At 35.9% G+C, this 15,335-nt stretch overlaps 1 protein-coding gene across 20 annotated transcripts in view; it reads right to left on the bottom strand.

The window, feature by feature from the left end:
• Positions 1-13,857: 13,857 nt before the first annotated feature.
• Positions 13,858-15,335, bottom strand: part of LOC128316318 (coiled-coil domain-containing protein 7-like) — a 189,867-nt gene continuing 188,389 nt past the window's right edge. For all 20 annotated transcript variants that reach the window (XM_053225496.1, XM_053225510.1, XM_053225495.1 and 17 more), the window contains one exon: positions 13,858-14,026. In XM_053225496.1, the coding sequence (XP_053081471.1) occupies positions 13,890-14,026 (137 nt within the window). In that variant the 3' untranslated portion in view covers positions 13,858-13,889. The remainder of the gene's footprint in view (positions 14,027-15,335) is intronic.

The following is a 15,335-nucleotide window of genomic DNA, read 5'->3' as shown; positions in this document are numbered from 1 at the left end:
ATAATTGTAAGTATTTATGACCCCAAGTTGGAGGAAGCCAAATATAAAAATCAATTAATAAAAAAACCTAAAGAAACACATCAATAATAATACAATAATATTAGGGGACTTTAACATCCCAGTTACAACAATGGACAGATCATCTAAGCAGATTAACTAGGAAACAATTGCACATGGGAAATTCTACAGAATAGATATATTTAGGTCACAAATCAGGCCTCAACAAATAAAAAAATTGAAATCATACCATGCACCTTTTCTGAACACGCTATGTAACTAGAGGTCATCAACAAGAAAAAAATTGGAAATAGCACCAATACATGGAGGTTAAACAACATATTACTAAAAAGGAATGGGTCAACCAGGAAATCAAAGAAATTTTAAAAATACATGGGAAAAAAATGAAAATGAGGGCACAAGTTTTCAAAATCTTTGGGTTGCAGTAAAAGCAGTTCTAAGAGGGAAGTATACAGCAATACAGGCCGATCTTAAGAAACAAGAAAAATCTCAACTAAACAACATAACCTTATACCTAAAGGAGCTAGAAAATGAACAACAAATGAAGCCTAAAGCCAGCAGAAGGAAGGAAATAATAAAGATTAGAGCAGAAATAACTGATGTGGAAACAAACAAACAAAAAGTAGAACAGATCAATGAAAGCATGAGCTTGTTCTGTGAAAAAATTAAAAATATTGATAAATCTCTAGCCAGACTTATCAAAAATAAAACAGAAAGAACCCAAATAAAAACACAAATGAGAGAAGAGAAATAACAACCAACAGCACAGATACACAAAAAAACGTAAAAGACATTATAAAAAAAACCCCATATGCTGGGTAGCCTGGGTGGCTTAGTTGGTTAAGTGATTGACTTGATTTCAGCTCAGGTTATGATCTCACAGTCATGGGATTGAGCCCTGCAACAGGCTCCTCACTGAGTGTAGAGCCTGTTTTGGATTTTCTCTCTTTGCCCCGCCTCTGCTTGCACACACATTCTCTCACTCAAAATAAATAAATAAACTTTAAAAAAAAGCTATATGCCAACATATTGGATAACCTAGAGAAATGGATAAATTCCTAGAAACATATAAACTATCAAACTGAAACAGGAAAAAATAGAAAATGTGACCATGCCTATAGTCAGCAAAGAAATTGAATCACTAACAAATTACCAGAAAGCTCCCAAAAAACAAAAGTCCAAGGCCATATGACTCTACAGGCAAATTCTGTCAAACATTTAAACCAGAGTTAGGATTGTATGGTTCTTATTCTTTCTTTTATTAATGTGGTGTATCACACTGATTGATTTGTGAATATTGAACCAGCCCTGCAGCCCAGGAATGAATCCCACTTGATCGTGGTGAATACTTTTTTTAATGCACCATTGAATTCTATTTGCTAGTACCTTGTTGAGAATTTTAGTATCCAGGTTCATCAGGAATATTAGTCTGTAATTCTTCTTATAGTGGGGTCTTTGTCTACTTTTGGAATTGAGGTAATGCTAGCTTCATATGAGTTTGGAAGCTTCCCTTCTGTTTCTATTCTTTGGAACAATTTGAGAAGAATAGGTATTAACTCTGCTTTAATTTTTTTAATGTTTTTATTTATTTTTGAGACAGAGAGAGACAGAGCATGAGCAGCGGAGGGACAGAGAGAGAGGGAGACACAGAATCTGAAGCAGTCTCCAGGCTCTGAGCTGTCAGCACAGAGCCTGACACAGGGCTCGAACTCACGGACTGTGAGATCATGACCTGAGCTAAAGTCAGACATTTAACCAACTGAGTCACCCAGGCGCCCCAACTCTGCTTTAAATGTCTGGTAGAATTCCCCTGGGAAGTCATCTGGCCCATGACTCTTACTTGTTGGGACATTTTTGATAATTGATTCAATTTCTTTGCTGGTTATGGGCCTGTTCAAATTTTCTTTTTCTTCCTATTTGAGGTTTGGTTGTGTGTGTCTTGGAATTTGTCCATTTCTTCCATATTGTCCAGTTTGTTGGCATATAATTTTTCATACTATTCTCTGATAATCGTTTGTATTTCTGTGGTGTTGGCTGTGATCTCTCCTCTTTCATTCATGATTGTATCTATTTGGGTCTGCTCTCTTTTCTTTTTGAGAAATTTGGCTAGGGATTTATCAATTTTGTTTATTCTTTCCAAAAACCAGCTCTTAGCTTCATTGATATGTTCTGCGGTTTTTTTTTTTTTAATATTCTATGCAGTTTATTTCTGTTCTAATCTTTATTATTTCTTTTCTTCTGCTGGCTCTGGCCTTTTTTTCTGCTTTTTTTCTAGCTCCTTTAGGTATAAGGTTAGGTTGTATATTTGGGAACTTTCTTGCTTCTTGAGATAGGCCTGAATTGCAATGTATTTTCCTCTTAGGGCTGCCTTTGCTGCATCCCAAAGGGTTTGTTTTCATTATCCTAAATCTATAAAGAATTTACTGAAGAAATGGCAGAAGACATGAATAGAAACTTTTCCAAAGAAAACATCCAGATGGCTAACACACACATGAAAAGATGCTCAACATCACTCATAATCAGAGAAATACAAATCAAAACCACAAAGAGATACTACCTAACACCTGTCAGAATGGCTAAAATTAACAACCTAGGAAACAACAAGTGTTGGTGAGGATGCGGAGAAAGGGAAACACTTTTGCACTGTTGGTGGGGATGCAAACTGGTGCTGCCACTCTAGAAAACAGTATGGAGGTTCCTCAAACATTAAAAACGGAACTACCCTACAACCCAGCAATTGCACTACAAGGAATTACAAAGGATACAAAAATGCTTGACTATCAACAATAGGCATATTATGGAAAGAGCCTAAATGTCCATCAACCGATGAATGGAGAAAGAAGATGTGGGTAATATACATACATGTATATATATATATATATATATATATATACACACACACACACACATATATATATACACACATATATACATATATATGTATGTATATGTATGTGTATATGTATGTATATATGTATACATACATATAAATGTATATACATACATACATACATACAGGAATGAAAAAGAATGAAATCTTACCATTTGCAACAGTGTGGATGGAACTGGAGGGTATTATGCTAAGCAAAATAAATCAAAGAAAGACTGGTATCATATGACTTAAATCATATGTGGAATTTGAGAAACTCAACAAATGAACATAGGGGAAGGGAAGGAAATATAAAATAAAAACAGAATGGGAGGCAAATCATAAGAGAGTTAAATACAGAGAACAAACTGAGGGCTGGTGGAGGGTTGGGGGGATGTGTTAAATGGGTGAAGGGCATTAAGGAGGGCATTTTTCAGGATGAGCACTGGGTGTCATAAGAGATGAATCACTGGGTTCTACCCTGAAGTCAAGACTACACTGTATGTTAACTAACTTGAATTTAAATTAAAACAAAAAATAAAGAAGAGTCAATACCTATTCTTTTCAAACTATTCCAAAACAATAGAAGAGGAAGAAAAACTTCCAAACTGATATATGAGGCCAGAATTACCTTAATACCAAAACCAGATAAAGATTCCACTAAAAAACAGTACAGGCCTGGGGTGCCTGTATGGCTCAGTCGGTTGAGTGTCTGACTTCGGCTCAGGTCAGATCTCACAGTTGTGAGTCTGAGCCCCGCTTCAGGCTTTGTGCTAACAGCTCAGAGCCTGGAGCCTGCTTCAGATTCTGTGTCTCCCTCTCTCTCTGCCCCTCCCCCACTCACATTCTGTTTCTGTCTCTGTCTCTCTCTCAAAAATAAATGAACATTTTAAAAAAAGAGCAGAGGCCAATAACCCGGATGAACATGGATGCAAAAATTCTTAATAAAATACTAGCAAACCAAATCCAACAGTACATTAACAGAATCATTCACCATGATTAAATGGGATTTACTCCTGGGCTGCAAGCATGGTTCAATGTTTACAAATCAATCAGTGTGATACACCACATTAACAAAAGAAAGGATACGAACCATATGATCCTTTCAATAGATGCAGAAAAATCATCTGACAAAGTACAACATCCATTCATGTTAAAAACCCTCAACAAAGTAGGGTTGGAGGGAACCTATCTCAATATAAAAAAGGCCATATATAAAAGACCCACAGCTAACATCATCCTCAATGGGGAAAAACTGAGAGCTTTTCTCCTAAGATCAGGAACAAGACTGGGATGTCTACTCTTACCACTGCTATTCAACATAGTACTGGAAATGCTAGCCTCAGCAATCTGACAACAATAAGAAATAAAATGTATCCAAAACAGCAAGGAAGAAGAATTTCCCTATTTGCTGATGACATGATACTTTATGTAAAAAATCTGAAAGACTCCACTAAAAAACTTAGAACTGATACATGAATCATTAAAATCATAAGATACAAATCAATATACAGAAATCTGTTGAATTTCTATACACCAATATTGAAGAACCAGAAAATTAATTAATGAATCCCATTTTCAATTGCACCAAAACATAAGATTATCTAGGAATAAACATAATCAAAGAGGTGATAGACCTGTACTCTGAAAACTATAGAACACTGATGAAAGAAATTGAAGATGACACAAAGAAATTGAAAAACTTTGCATGTTCATGGATTGAAACAACAAATATTGGTTTTTGGAATAACAAATATTGTTCAAATGTCTATACTACAGACAAGCAAAGCTGGAAGCATAACAATTCTAGGCTTCAAGTTATATTACAAAGCTGTAGTGACTAAGTATGGTACAGGCACAGAAACAGACACATAGATCAATGGAACAGAATAGAAAATCTAGAAATGAACCCACAACTCTATGGGGCATTAATCTTTGATAAGCAAGAAAGAATATCCAATGGAAAAAAGAGTCTCTTCAACAAATAGTGCTGGGAAAACTGGACAGCAACATACAGGATAATGAAACTGGACCACTTTCTTACACCACACACAAAAATAAATTCAAAATGGATGAAAGACCTAAATGTGAGACATGAAACTATAAAAATCCAGGAGGAACACAGGCACTAATATCCTTGACATTGGCCATAGCAACTTTTTACTAGATATGTGTCCTGAGACAAGGGAAACAAAAGCAAAAATAAACTTTGGGACTTCTTCAAAATAAAAAGTTTCTCTACGGTGAAAGTAACAATCAGTAAAACTAAAAGGCAACCTACCAAATGGGAGAAGATATTTGCAAATGACATATCTGATAAAGGGTTAGTATCCAAAATCTGTAAAGAATTCATCAAACTCAGCACCCTAAAAACATATAATCTGATTAAAAATTGGGCAGAAGACATGAATAGACATTTTTCCAGAGATGACATTCAGATGGCCAACAGATACATGAAAAGGTGCTCAACAGCACTGATCATCAGGGAGACACAAAACTACAATGAGATATCACCTCATACCAGTAAAAACGGCTAAAATTATCAACACAGGAAACAATAGGTGTTGGCAAGGGTGCAGAGGAGGAGGAACCCTCTTACACTGTTTTTGTAATGCAAACTGGTGATGCCTTTTTATATACAATACCAAAAGCACAATCCATGAAAAAAATAAAAATGATAAGTTAAATTAAAAGGAAAACAAACTTCTGATCTCTGAAAGGCACTGTTAAGAGAATAATAATACAAGACACAGACAGAAGAAAATATTTGCAGAACATATATCTGATAAAGAACTGTTATTCATAGTATTTAAGGAATGCTTTAAATCTCAACAATTAGAAAACAAATAACCCAATCACAATATTGGCAAATGATCTGAACAGATACCTTAACAAATAAATCATATAGATGGCACATAAGCATCTGAAAAGAAATTCTACATATGTGTCATCAGGGAATTATAAATTAAAACAATGAGATACTATTACACACCTATTAAAATGGCTAAAATCCAAAACACTGAAAACCACAAATGATGCCAGGGATGTAAATCAATGGGAACTCCAATTCACTGCTGGTTGGAATGCAAAATACTAGAGGCACTTTGCAGATGGTTTGGCAGTTTCTTATAAAGTTAAATACAGTCTTGCCATATGAGCCAGCAATCACACTGCTAGGTATTTGCCCAAGTTTACTGATAATTTATGTTCCCACAAAAGTTATGTAGATCCCAACAGGTCCTAATTTGGTTTGACACAACCAATTAATAAATATATTGTTGGGTTTTTCTTGTGGGTTAGGATCATTATAAGAAAATACTAAGATGCTATAGGCACCATTAACTTCTGTCTAAAATCTTAAGAAAAAACTGTAAATACTTATCACAAGAAGGCATATAGCTATATTACCAAGAGACAAAATAAACATTAAGGCACAAAAATATTCCTAGAAAGAAAGATTATACTTTTAAAGAGACAAAGACTCAGTTTATCAGATATAAATAACAAGTACAAATTTGCACACATTTAATAACCGAGTTTCCAAATACATAAAACAAACTGGCAAAACTACCAGGAAACACAGAGAAGTCTGTAACCACGGTGGGAGAATTTAACATAACATCTCTTAGTAATATAGAATAGACAGAACTTCAAATAAAGAAGAATTGAACAACACAATAAATACATTTGAGCTAACAGATGCATACAAAATACATGATTGATTATAAAGACAAAGTTTTGCTGCTTTCTTTAATTAAAAATAAATCAATGATATTGAAAATTGTCATACTTACTACTTAGTGTTTTCATTTTCACGGGTATAAATTTCTTACTTTGAGACTGGCTTATTGACAATGTAACTTTATGCTTGAGTAAAAGATTTTCATCTAACATATCTACTTTCTGAGCTATAAGAAGGATGCTTTTAACCCATTAAGAAGACAATTGTATTTATTAATTTGTAATTCAAATACATACCAATTATCGAGAAATATTTCCTTTCATGTTCTGAAACATAATCAAATACCATATTGTTGAAATAGTGATGTCTACACATTGTTGAGATAGTGATTTACAGAGTGACTATGTGAATTACAGAAATAATGGGAGTACTTTTCAAGAGAATAGTTTTATAAGGTATTCACAATTTAGGATTAAATTCAATATTTTTGTAACATATAATCGGTGAGGGAATAAAGAAATGGTAAAGAATACATTCAAAATAAATTTAAAAGAATATCAAAAACACATCAGATAAGAAAGACAAAATACAAATCATTTACCCTCAACATATCAATACTTCCATTAAATGTAAATCTATTAAGTGTTCCATTAAAACACAAAGACTGGGGGAGGTCGGAAGATGGCGGCGTAGGAGGACGCTGGGCTCACCACGCGTCCTGCTGATCACTTAGATTCCACCTACACCTGCCTAAATAACCCAGAAAACCGCCAGAGGATTAGCAGAATGGAGTCTCCGGAGCCAAGCGCAGACAAGAGGCCCATGGAAGAGGATAGGAACGGCGGCGAGGCGGTGCGCGCTCCACAGACTGGCAGGAGGGAGCCGGGCGGAGGGGCGGCTTGCTGGCCAAGCAGAGCCCCCGAGTCTGGCTGGCAAAAGCGGAGGAGCCAGATGGAGTGTGTTCCGACAGCAAGCGCGACTTAGCGTCTGGGAGGTCATAAGTTAACAGCTCTGCTTGGAAAGCGGGAAGGCTGGAGGACAAAGGGAGGGAGAGCTGCTGAGCCCCCAGACGACAGAGTTCAGTTCGGTGGGAAACAAAGGCGCTCGCCAGCGCCATCTCCCCCGCCCATCCCCCAGCCAAAATCCCAAAGGGAACCAGTTCCTGCCAGGGAACTTGCTCGCTCAGCGCAAACACCCAACTCTGTGCTTCTGCAGAGCCAAACCTCTGGCAGCAGATCTGACTCCCTCCCGCTGCCACAGGGCCCCTCCTGAGGTGGATCACCTAAGGAGAAGCGAGCTAAGCCTGCCCCTCCTGCCCCCGTGCACCTTGCCTACCCACCCCAGCTAATACGCCAGATCCCCAGCACTCACAAGCCTGGCAGTGTGCAAGTAGCCCAGACGGGCCACGCCACCCCACAGTGAATCCCGCCCCTAGGAGAGGGGAAGAGAAGGGAAGAGAAGGCACACACTAGTCTGACTGTGGCCCCAGTGGTGGGCTGGAGGCAGACATCAGGTCTGACTGTGGCCCCGCCCACCAACTCCAGTTATACACCACAGCACAGGGGAAGTGCCCTGCAGGTCCTCACCACTCCAGGGACTATCCAAAATGACCAAACGGAAGAATTCCCCTCAGAAGAATCTCCAGGAAATAACAACAGCTAATGAACTGATCAAAAAGGATTTAAATAATATAACAGAAAGTGAATTTAGAATAATAGTCATAAAATTAATCGCTGGGCTTGAAAACAGTATAGAGGACAGCAGAGAATCTCTTGCTACAGAGATCAAGGGACTAAGGAACAGTCACAAGGAGCTGAAAAACGCTTTAAACGAAATGCAAAACAAAATGGAAACGATGACAGCTTGATTGAAGAGGCAGAGGAGAGAATAGGTGAACTAGAAGATAAAGTTATGGAAAAAGAGGAAGCTGAGAAAAAGAGAGATTAAAAAAATCCAGGAGTATGAGGGGAAAATTAGAGAACTAAGTGATCCACTAAAAAGAAATAATATACGCATAATTGGTATACCAGAGGAGGAAGAGAGAGGGAAAGGTGCTGAAGGGGTACTTGAAGAAATTATAGCTGAGAACTTCCCTGAACTGAGGAAGGAAAAAGGCATTGAAATCCAAGAGGCACAGAGAACTCCCTTCAGACGTAACTTGAATCGATCTTCTGCACGACATATCATAGTGAAACTGGCAAAATACAAGGATAAAGAGAAAATTCTGAAAGAACAAAGGGATAAACGTGCCCTCACATATAAAGGGAGACCTATAAGACTGGTGACGGATCTCTCTTTTGAAACTTGGCAGGCCAGAAAGGATTGGCACGAGATTTTCAGTGTGCTAGACGGAAAAAATATGCAGCCGAGAATCCTTTATCCAGCAAGTCTGTCATTTAGAATAGAAGGAGAGATAAAGGTCTTCCCAAACAAACAAAAACTGAAGGAATTTGTCACCACTAAACCAGCCCTACAAGAGATACTAAGGGGGATCCTGTGAGACAAAGTACCAGAGACATCACTACAAGCATAAAACATATAGACATCACAATGACTCTAAACCCGTATCTTTCTATAATAACACTGAATGTAAATGGATTAAATGCGCCAACCAAAAGACATAGGGTATCAGAATGGATAAAAAAACAAGACCCATCTATTTGCTGTCTACAAGAGACTCATTTTAGATCTGAAGACACCTTTAGATTGAGAGTAAGGGGATGGAGAACTATTTATCATGCTACTGGAAGCCAAAAGAAAGCTGGAGTAGCCATACTTATATCAGACAAACTAGACTTTAAATTAAAGGCTGTAACAAGAGATGAAGAAGGACATTATATAATAATTACAGGGTCTATCCATCAGGAAGAGCTAACAATTATAAATGTCTATGCGCCAAATACGGGAGCCCCCAAATATATAAAACAATTATTCACAAACATAAGCAACCTTATTGATAAGAATGTGGTAATTGCAGAGGACTTTAATACTCCCCTAACAGAAATGGATAGATCATCTAGACACACGGTCAATAAAGAAACAAGGGCCCTGAATGATACATTGGATCAGATGGACTTGACAGATATATTTAGAACTCTGCATCCCAAAGCAACACAATATACTTTCTTCTTGAGTGCACATGGAACATTCTCCAAGATAGATCATATACTGGGTCACAAAACAGCCCTTCATATGTATACAAGAATTGAAATTATACCATGCATACTTTCAGACCACAATGCTATGAAGCTTGAAATCAACCACAGGAAAAAGTCTGGAAAACCTCCAAAAGCATGGAGGTTAAAGAACACCCTACTAAAGAATGAGTGGGTCAACCAGGCAATTAGAGAAGAAATTAAAAAATACATGGAAACAAATGAAAATGAAAATACAACAATCCAGACGCTTCGGGACGCAGCGAAGGCAGTCCTGAGAGGAAAATACATTGCAATCCAGGCCTATCTCAAGAAACAAGAAAAATCCCAAATACAAAATCTAACAGCACACCTAAAGGAAATAGAAGCAGAAGAGCAAAGGCAGCCTAAACCCAACAGAAGAAGAGAAATAATAAAGATCAGAGCAGAAATAAACAATATAGAATCTAAAAACACTGTAGAGCAGATCAACGAAACCAAGAGTTGGTTTTTTGAAAAAATAAACAAAATTGACAAACCTCTAGCCAGGCTTCTCAAAAAGAAAAGGGAGATGACCCAAATAGATAAAATCATGAATGAAAATGGAATTATTACAACCAATCCCTCAGAGATACAAACAATTATCAGGGAATACTATGAAAAATTATATGCCAACAAATTGGACAACCTGGAAGAAATGGACAAATTCCTAAACACCCACACACTTCCAAAACTCAATCAGGAGGAAATAGAAAGCTTGAACAGACCCATAATCAGCGAAGAAATTGAATCAGTTATCAAAAATCTCCCAACAAATAAGAGTCCAGGACCAGATGGCTTCCCAGGGGAGTTCTACCAGACGTTTAAAGCAGAGATAATACCTATCCTTCTCAAGCTATTCCAACAAATAGAAAGGGAAGGAAAACTTCCAGACTCATTCTATGAAGCCAGTATTACTTTGATTCCTAAACCAGACAGAGACCCAGTAAAAAAAGACAAGTACAGGCCAATATCCCTGATGAATATGGATGCAAAAATTCTCAATAAGATACTAGCAAATCGAATTCAACAGCATATAAAAATAATTATTCACTGTGATCAAGTGGGATTCATTCCTGGGATGCAGGGCTGGTTCAACATCCGCAAATCAATCAACGTGATACATCACATTAATAAAAAAAAAGAGAAGAACCATATGATCCTGTCAATCGATGCAGAAAAGGCCTTTGACAAAATACAGCACCCTTTCTTAATAAAAACCCTTGAGAAAGGATAGAAGGAACATACTTACACATCATAAAAGCCATTTATGAAAAGCCCACAGCTAACATCATCCTCAGTGGGGAAAAACTGAGAGCTTTTTCCCTGAAATCAGGAACACGACAGGGATGCCCACTCTCACTGCTGTTGTTTAACATAGTGCTGGAAGTTCTAGCATCAGCAATCAGACAAAAAAAGGAAATCAAAGGCAGCAAAATTGGCAAAGATGAAGTCAAGCTTTCGCTTTTTGCAGAAGACATGATATTATACATGGAAAATCCGATAGACTCCACCAAAAGTCTGCTAGAACTGATACATGAATTTAGCAAAGTTGCAGGATACAAAATCAATGTACAGAAATCAGTTGCATTCTTATACACTAACAATGAAGCAACAGAAAGACAAATAAAGAAACTGATCCCATTCACAATTGCACCAAGAAGCATAAAATACCTAGGGACAAATCTAACCAAAGATGTAAAAGATCTGTATGCTGAAAACTATAGAAAGCTTATGAAGGAAATTGAAGAAGATACAAAGAAATGGAAAGACATTCCCTGCTCATGGATTGGAAGAATGAATATAGTCAGAATGTCAATACTACCCAAAGCTATCTACACATTCAATGCAATCCCAATCAAAATTGCACCAGCATTCTTCTTGAAACTAGAACAAGCAATCCTAAAATTCATATGGAACCACAAAAGGTCCCGAATAGCCAAAGTAATTTTGAAGAAGAAGACCAAAGCAGGAGGCATCACAATCCCAGACTTTAGCCTCTACTACAAAGCTGTCATCATCAAGACAGCATGGTATTGGCACAAAAACAGACACATAGACCAATGGAAAAGAATAGAAACCCCAGAACTAGACCCACAAACGTATGGCCAACTCATCTTTGACAAAGCAGGAAAGAACATCCAATGGAAAAAAAAGACAGTCTCTTTAACAAATGGTGCTGGGAGAACTGGACAGCAACATGCAGAAGGTTGAAACCAGACCACTTTCTCACACCATTCACAAAAATAAACTCAAAATGGATAAAGGACCTGAATGTGAGACAGGAAACCATCAAAACCCTAGAGGAGAAAGCAGGAAAAGACCTCTCTGACCTCAGCCGTAGCAATCTCTTACTCGACACATCCCCAAAGCCAAGGGAATTAAAAGCAAAAATGAATTACTGGGACCTTATGAAGATAAAAAGCTTCTGCACAGCAAAGGAAACAACCAACAAAACTAAAAGGCAACCAATGGAATGGGAAAAGATATTTGCAAATGACATATCAGACAAAGGTCTAGTATCCAAAATCTATAAAGAGCTCACCAAACTCCACACCCGAAAAACAAATAACCCAGTGAAGAAATGGGCAGAAAACATGAATAGACACTTCTCTAAAGAAGACATCCGGATGGCCAACAGGCACATGAAAAGATGCTCAACGTCGCTCCTCATCAGGGAAATACAAATCAAAACCACACTCAGATATCACCTCACGCCAGTCAGAGTGGCCAAAATGAACAAATCAGGAGACTATAGATGCTGGAGAGGATGTGGAGAAATGGGAACCCTTTTGCACTGTTGGTGGGAATGGAAATTGGTGCAGCCGCTCTGGAAAGCAGTGTGGAGGTTCCTCAGAAAATTAAAAATAGACCTACCCTATGACCCAGCAATAGCACTGCTAGGAATTTATCCAAGGGATACAGGAGTACTGATGCATAGGGGCACTTCTACCCCAATGTTTATAGCAGCACTCTCAACAATAGCCAAATTGTGGAAAGAGCCTAAATGTCCATCAACTGATGAATGGATAAAGAAATTGTGGTTTATATAGTAATGGAATACTACGTGGCAATGAGAAAGAATGAAAGAATGCCTTTTGTAGCAACGTGGATGGAACTGGAGAGTGTGATGCTAAGTGAAATAAGCCATACAGAGAAAGACAGATACCATATGGTTTCACTCTTATGTGGATCTTGAGAAACTTAACAGAAACCCATGGGGGAGGGGAAAGAAAAAAAAAAAAAGAGGTTAGAGTGGGGGAGAGCCAAAGCATAAGAGACTGTTAAAAACTGAGAACAAACTGAGGGTTGATGGGGGGTGGGAGGGAGGGGAGGGTGGGTGATGGGTATTGAGGAGGGCACCTTTTGGGATGAGCACTGGGTGTTGTATGGAAACCAATTTCACAATAAATTTCATATATTGAAAAAAATAAAATAAAATTGTATAAAAAATTATTTATAAATAAATAAATAAATAAATAAATAAATAAATAAATAAAACACAAAGACTGTTACATTGGATTAAAAGATAACCAACCACAATGCCTTTTGTTTTAAAGTTACACAAATAATTCATAGCAATATGAAAAGATTGAAATTAAAATGATGAAAAAATTATTCTATGCAAATAATTACATTAAGATACTATGTAAATATTAGGTAAAATGGACTAAAAGCACACAAAAAAGTTATTACAAAATGTCCATCATTAAGAATGAAATTTCAGTTCACTAAGAATATATAACATTTAAAAATTTGTGTATTTATTACATACATACGTATATATCTGCATATAACTTATATTTATTATATACAGTAAAAAAGCCTTAGAAAAATAAAACAAAAATTGGCAGAACTACAAAGAGTAATAGAGAAATAAACAATCACAGGAGTTGAATTTAATATACTTTCCTCACAAATAATAAGGTTAGAATCTCAATGAAATTAAGAAAGCACCAACAACATAATTAATCAACTTGACCAAATGGATAACATACATGCATACACATTACAGATGTAGCATATATATATGCATATATGATACAGTATATAGCATGCATTTATGACTGAATATATATATTCATGAACTGAAGAAAGAAACATATTAAATATCTTTTAATAATTTTTTTTATTTTAAATAATATTTTTAATAATTATACTTACTAGTAAGTCCCACTTTTCTGGTAGCTCCAAGTGTCTTAATTTGAGATGAGCCTTTTGAGATTAAAACTTCATTATCTTCAGATGAAAGATTTTTACCTGCTTTTTCATCCATTTTCTCAGCTACAAAAATAGAGACTTTTAACTCAATAAAAAGTAAAAGTTAACTCTCTTTATTTTTAATAAAGAACCACTTACAGTTTCTTTCCAGTTTTATAAAATTTAAGCAAATGAACACAATTTAAACAAATGATCAAACACTTCCCCCCCCACACACACACAAAACAAAACAAAACCAAAACAAAACAAAACCAAACAAAATTCTGGTGAATTTTCAAAACAGACTATAAAATTAAATATAAAAATCATCACAGTGCTTTCCTGAAAGTATGTGAAGGTACTTTTGTTACTTTATACACACATTTAGAAAATTATAATTAGGCTTTATTGTACTAAGGGCATTTACATTTTTTAAATACTTAAAAATTTTAAAATGTATAGGATTGATGCAAAAGACTGATTAGAAAGTAATAATTCCAAAATAAGGAAATGAAATAGAAAGAAAGCTAGGTCAGGTAGGAAGAATACAGAGCACTCCAAAATAGAAATAATTAAATCGAAATGTATCAATAAGTACCATAATTATAAATGGATTATATGTTATAGGGATAGACAAAGACAGTCATACTAGATTTATAAATAATTTAATTATAGGTTATTTATAAGTGACACTACTAAATAATAATAATAGAGAAAATTGGAAACTAAGTAGGTGAAAAAAGATATGTCATGTAAATGTAACCAAAATAAATACGCAATAGTTATGTTACTGTCAGAAAAAATAGGATTTTGGTCAAAAGACCTTAATGGAGACAGAATAAAATGGCACCTTTCAGAAAAAGAAATCATTGAATTCATAAGAAATTATCTAACATTTGTATTTTTATGCACCTAACAACAGACAGTATAAGGAAAATTGGCAATATAATGAAAATAGTACTGCAGGAATAAATAGATAATTCCACAATCATAATGCGAAAATTCAATATGCATCTCTCCATAATTGGTAGGACAAACAAAATTCAAGGAAATCAAGAAATAGGAAATTTAAATAACACAATAAAAATCTGACTTAATAGATGTATGTAAGCTTGTAGCAGAATATACATTCATAAACAAAATTCTATTCAAATCAATTGAAATTTTAAATAATTTAATAATCATAATTATCATATTCACTACTGAGTCTTTTCTTTCTAACAGTTTTAAGTGTCAGGCAAAAGATTTTCATCTGATATCTCATCCATTTTCTGGGCCTCAAGAAGAAAGTCATAAAAGCAGTAAATAGAGAACTGGATCTGTGGTAGAACTTTTGGATTTACAATATATGTTATTTATCCAACAATATGTTATGTCATTTTTTAATGATATA

The sequence above is a fragment of the Acinonyx jubatus genome, chromosome B4 (genome assembly GCF_027475565.1).
Source record: "Acinonyx jubatus isolate Ajub_Pintada_27869175 chromosome B4, VMU_Ajub_asm_v1.0, whole genome shotgun sequence".
NCBI lineage: Eukaryota > Metazoa > Chordata > Mammalia > Carnivora > Felidae > Acinonyx > Acinonyx jubatus.
This window is presented reverse-complemented; position numbering and strand designations above follow the sequence as displayed.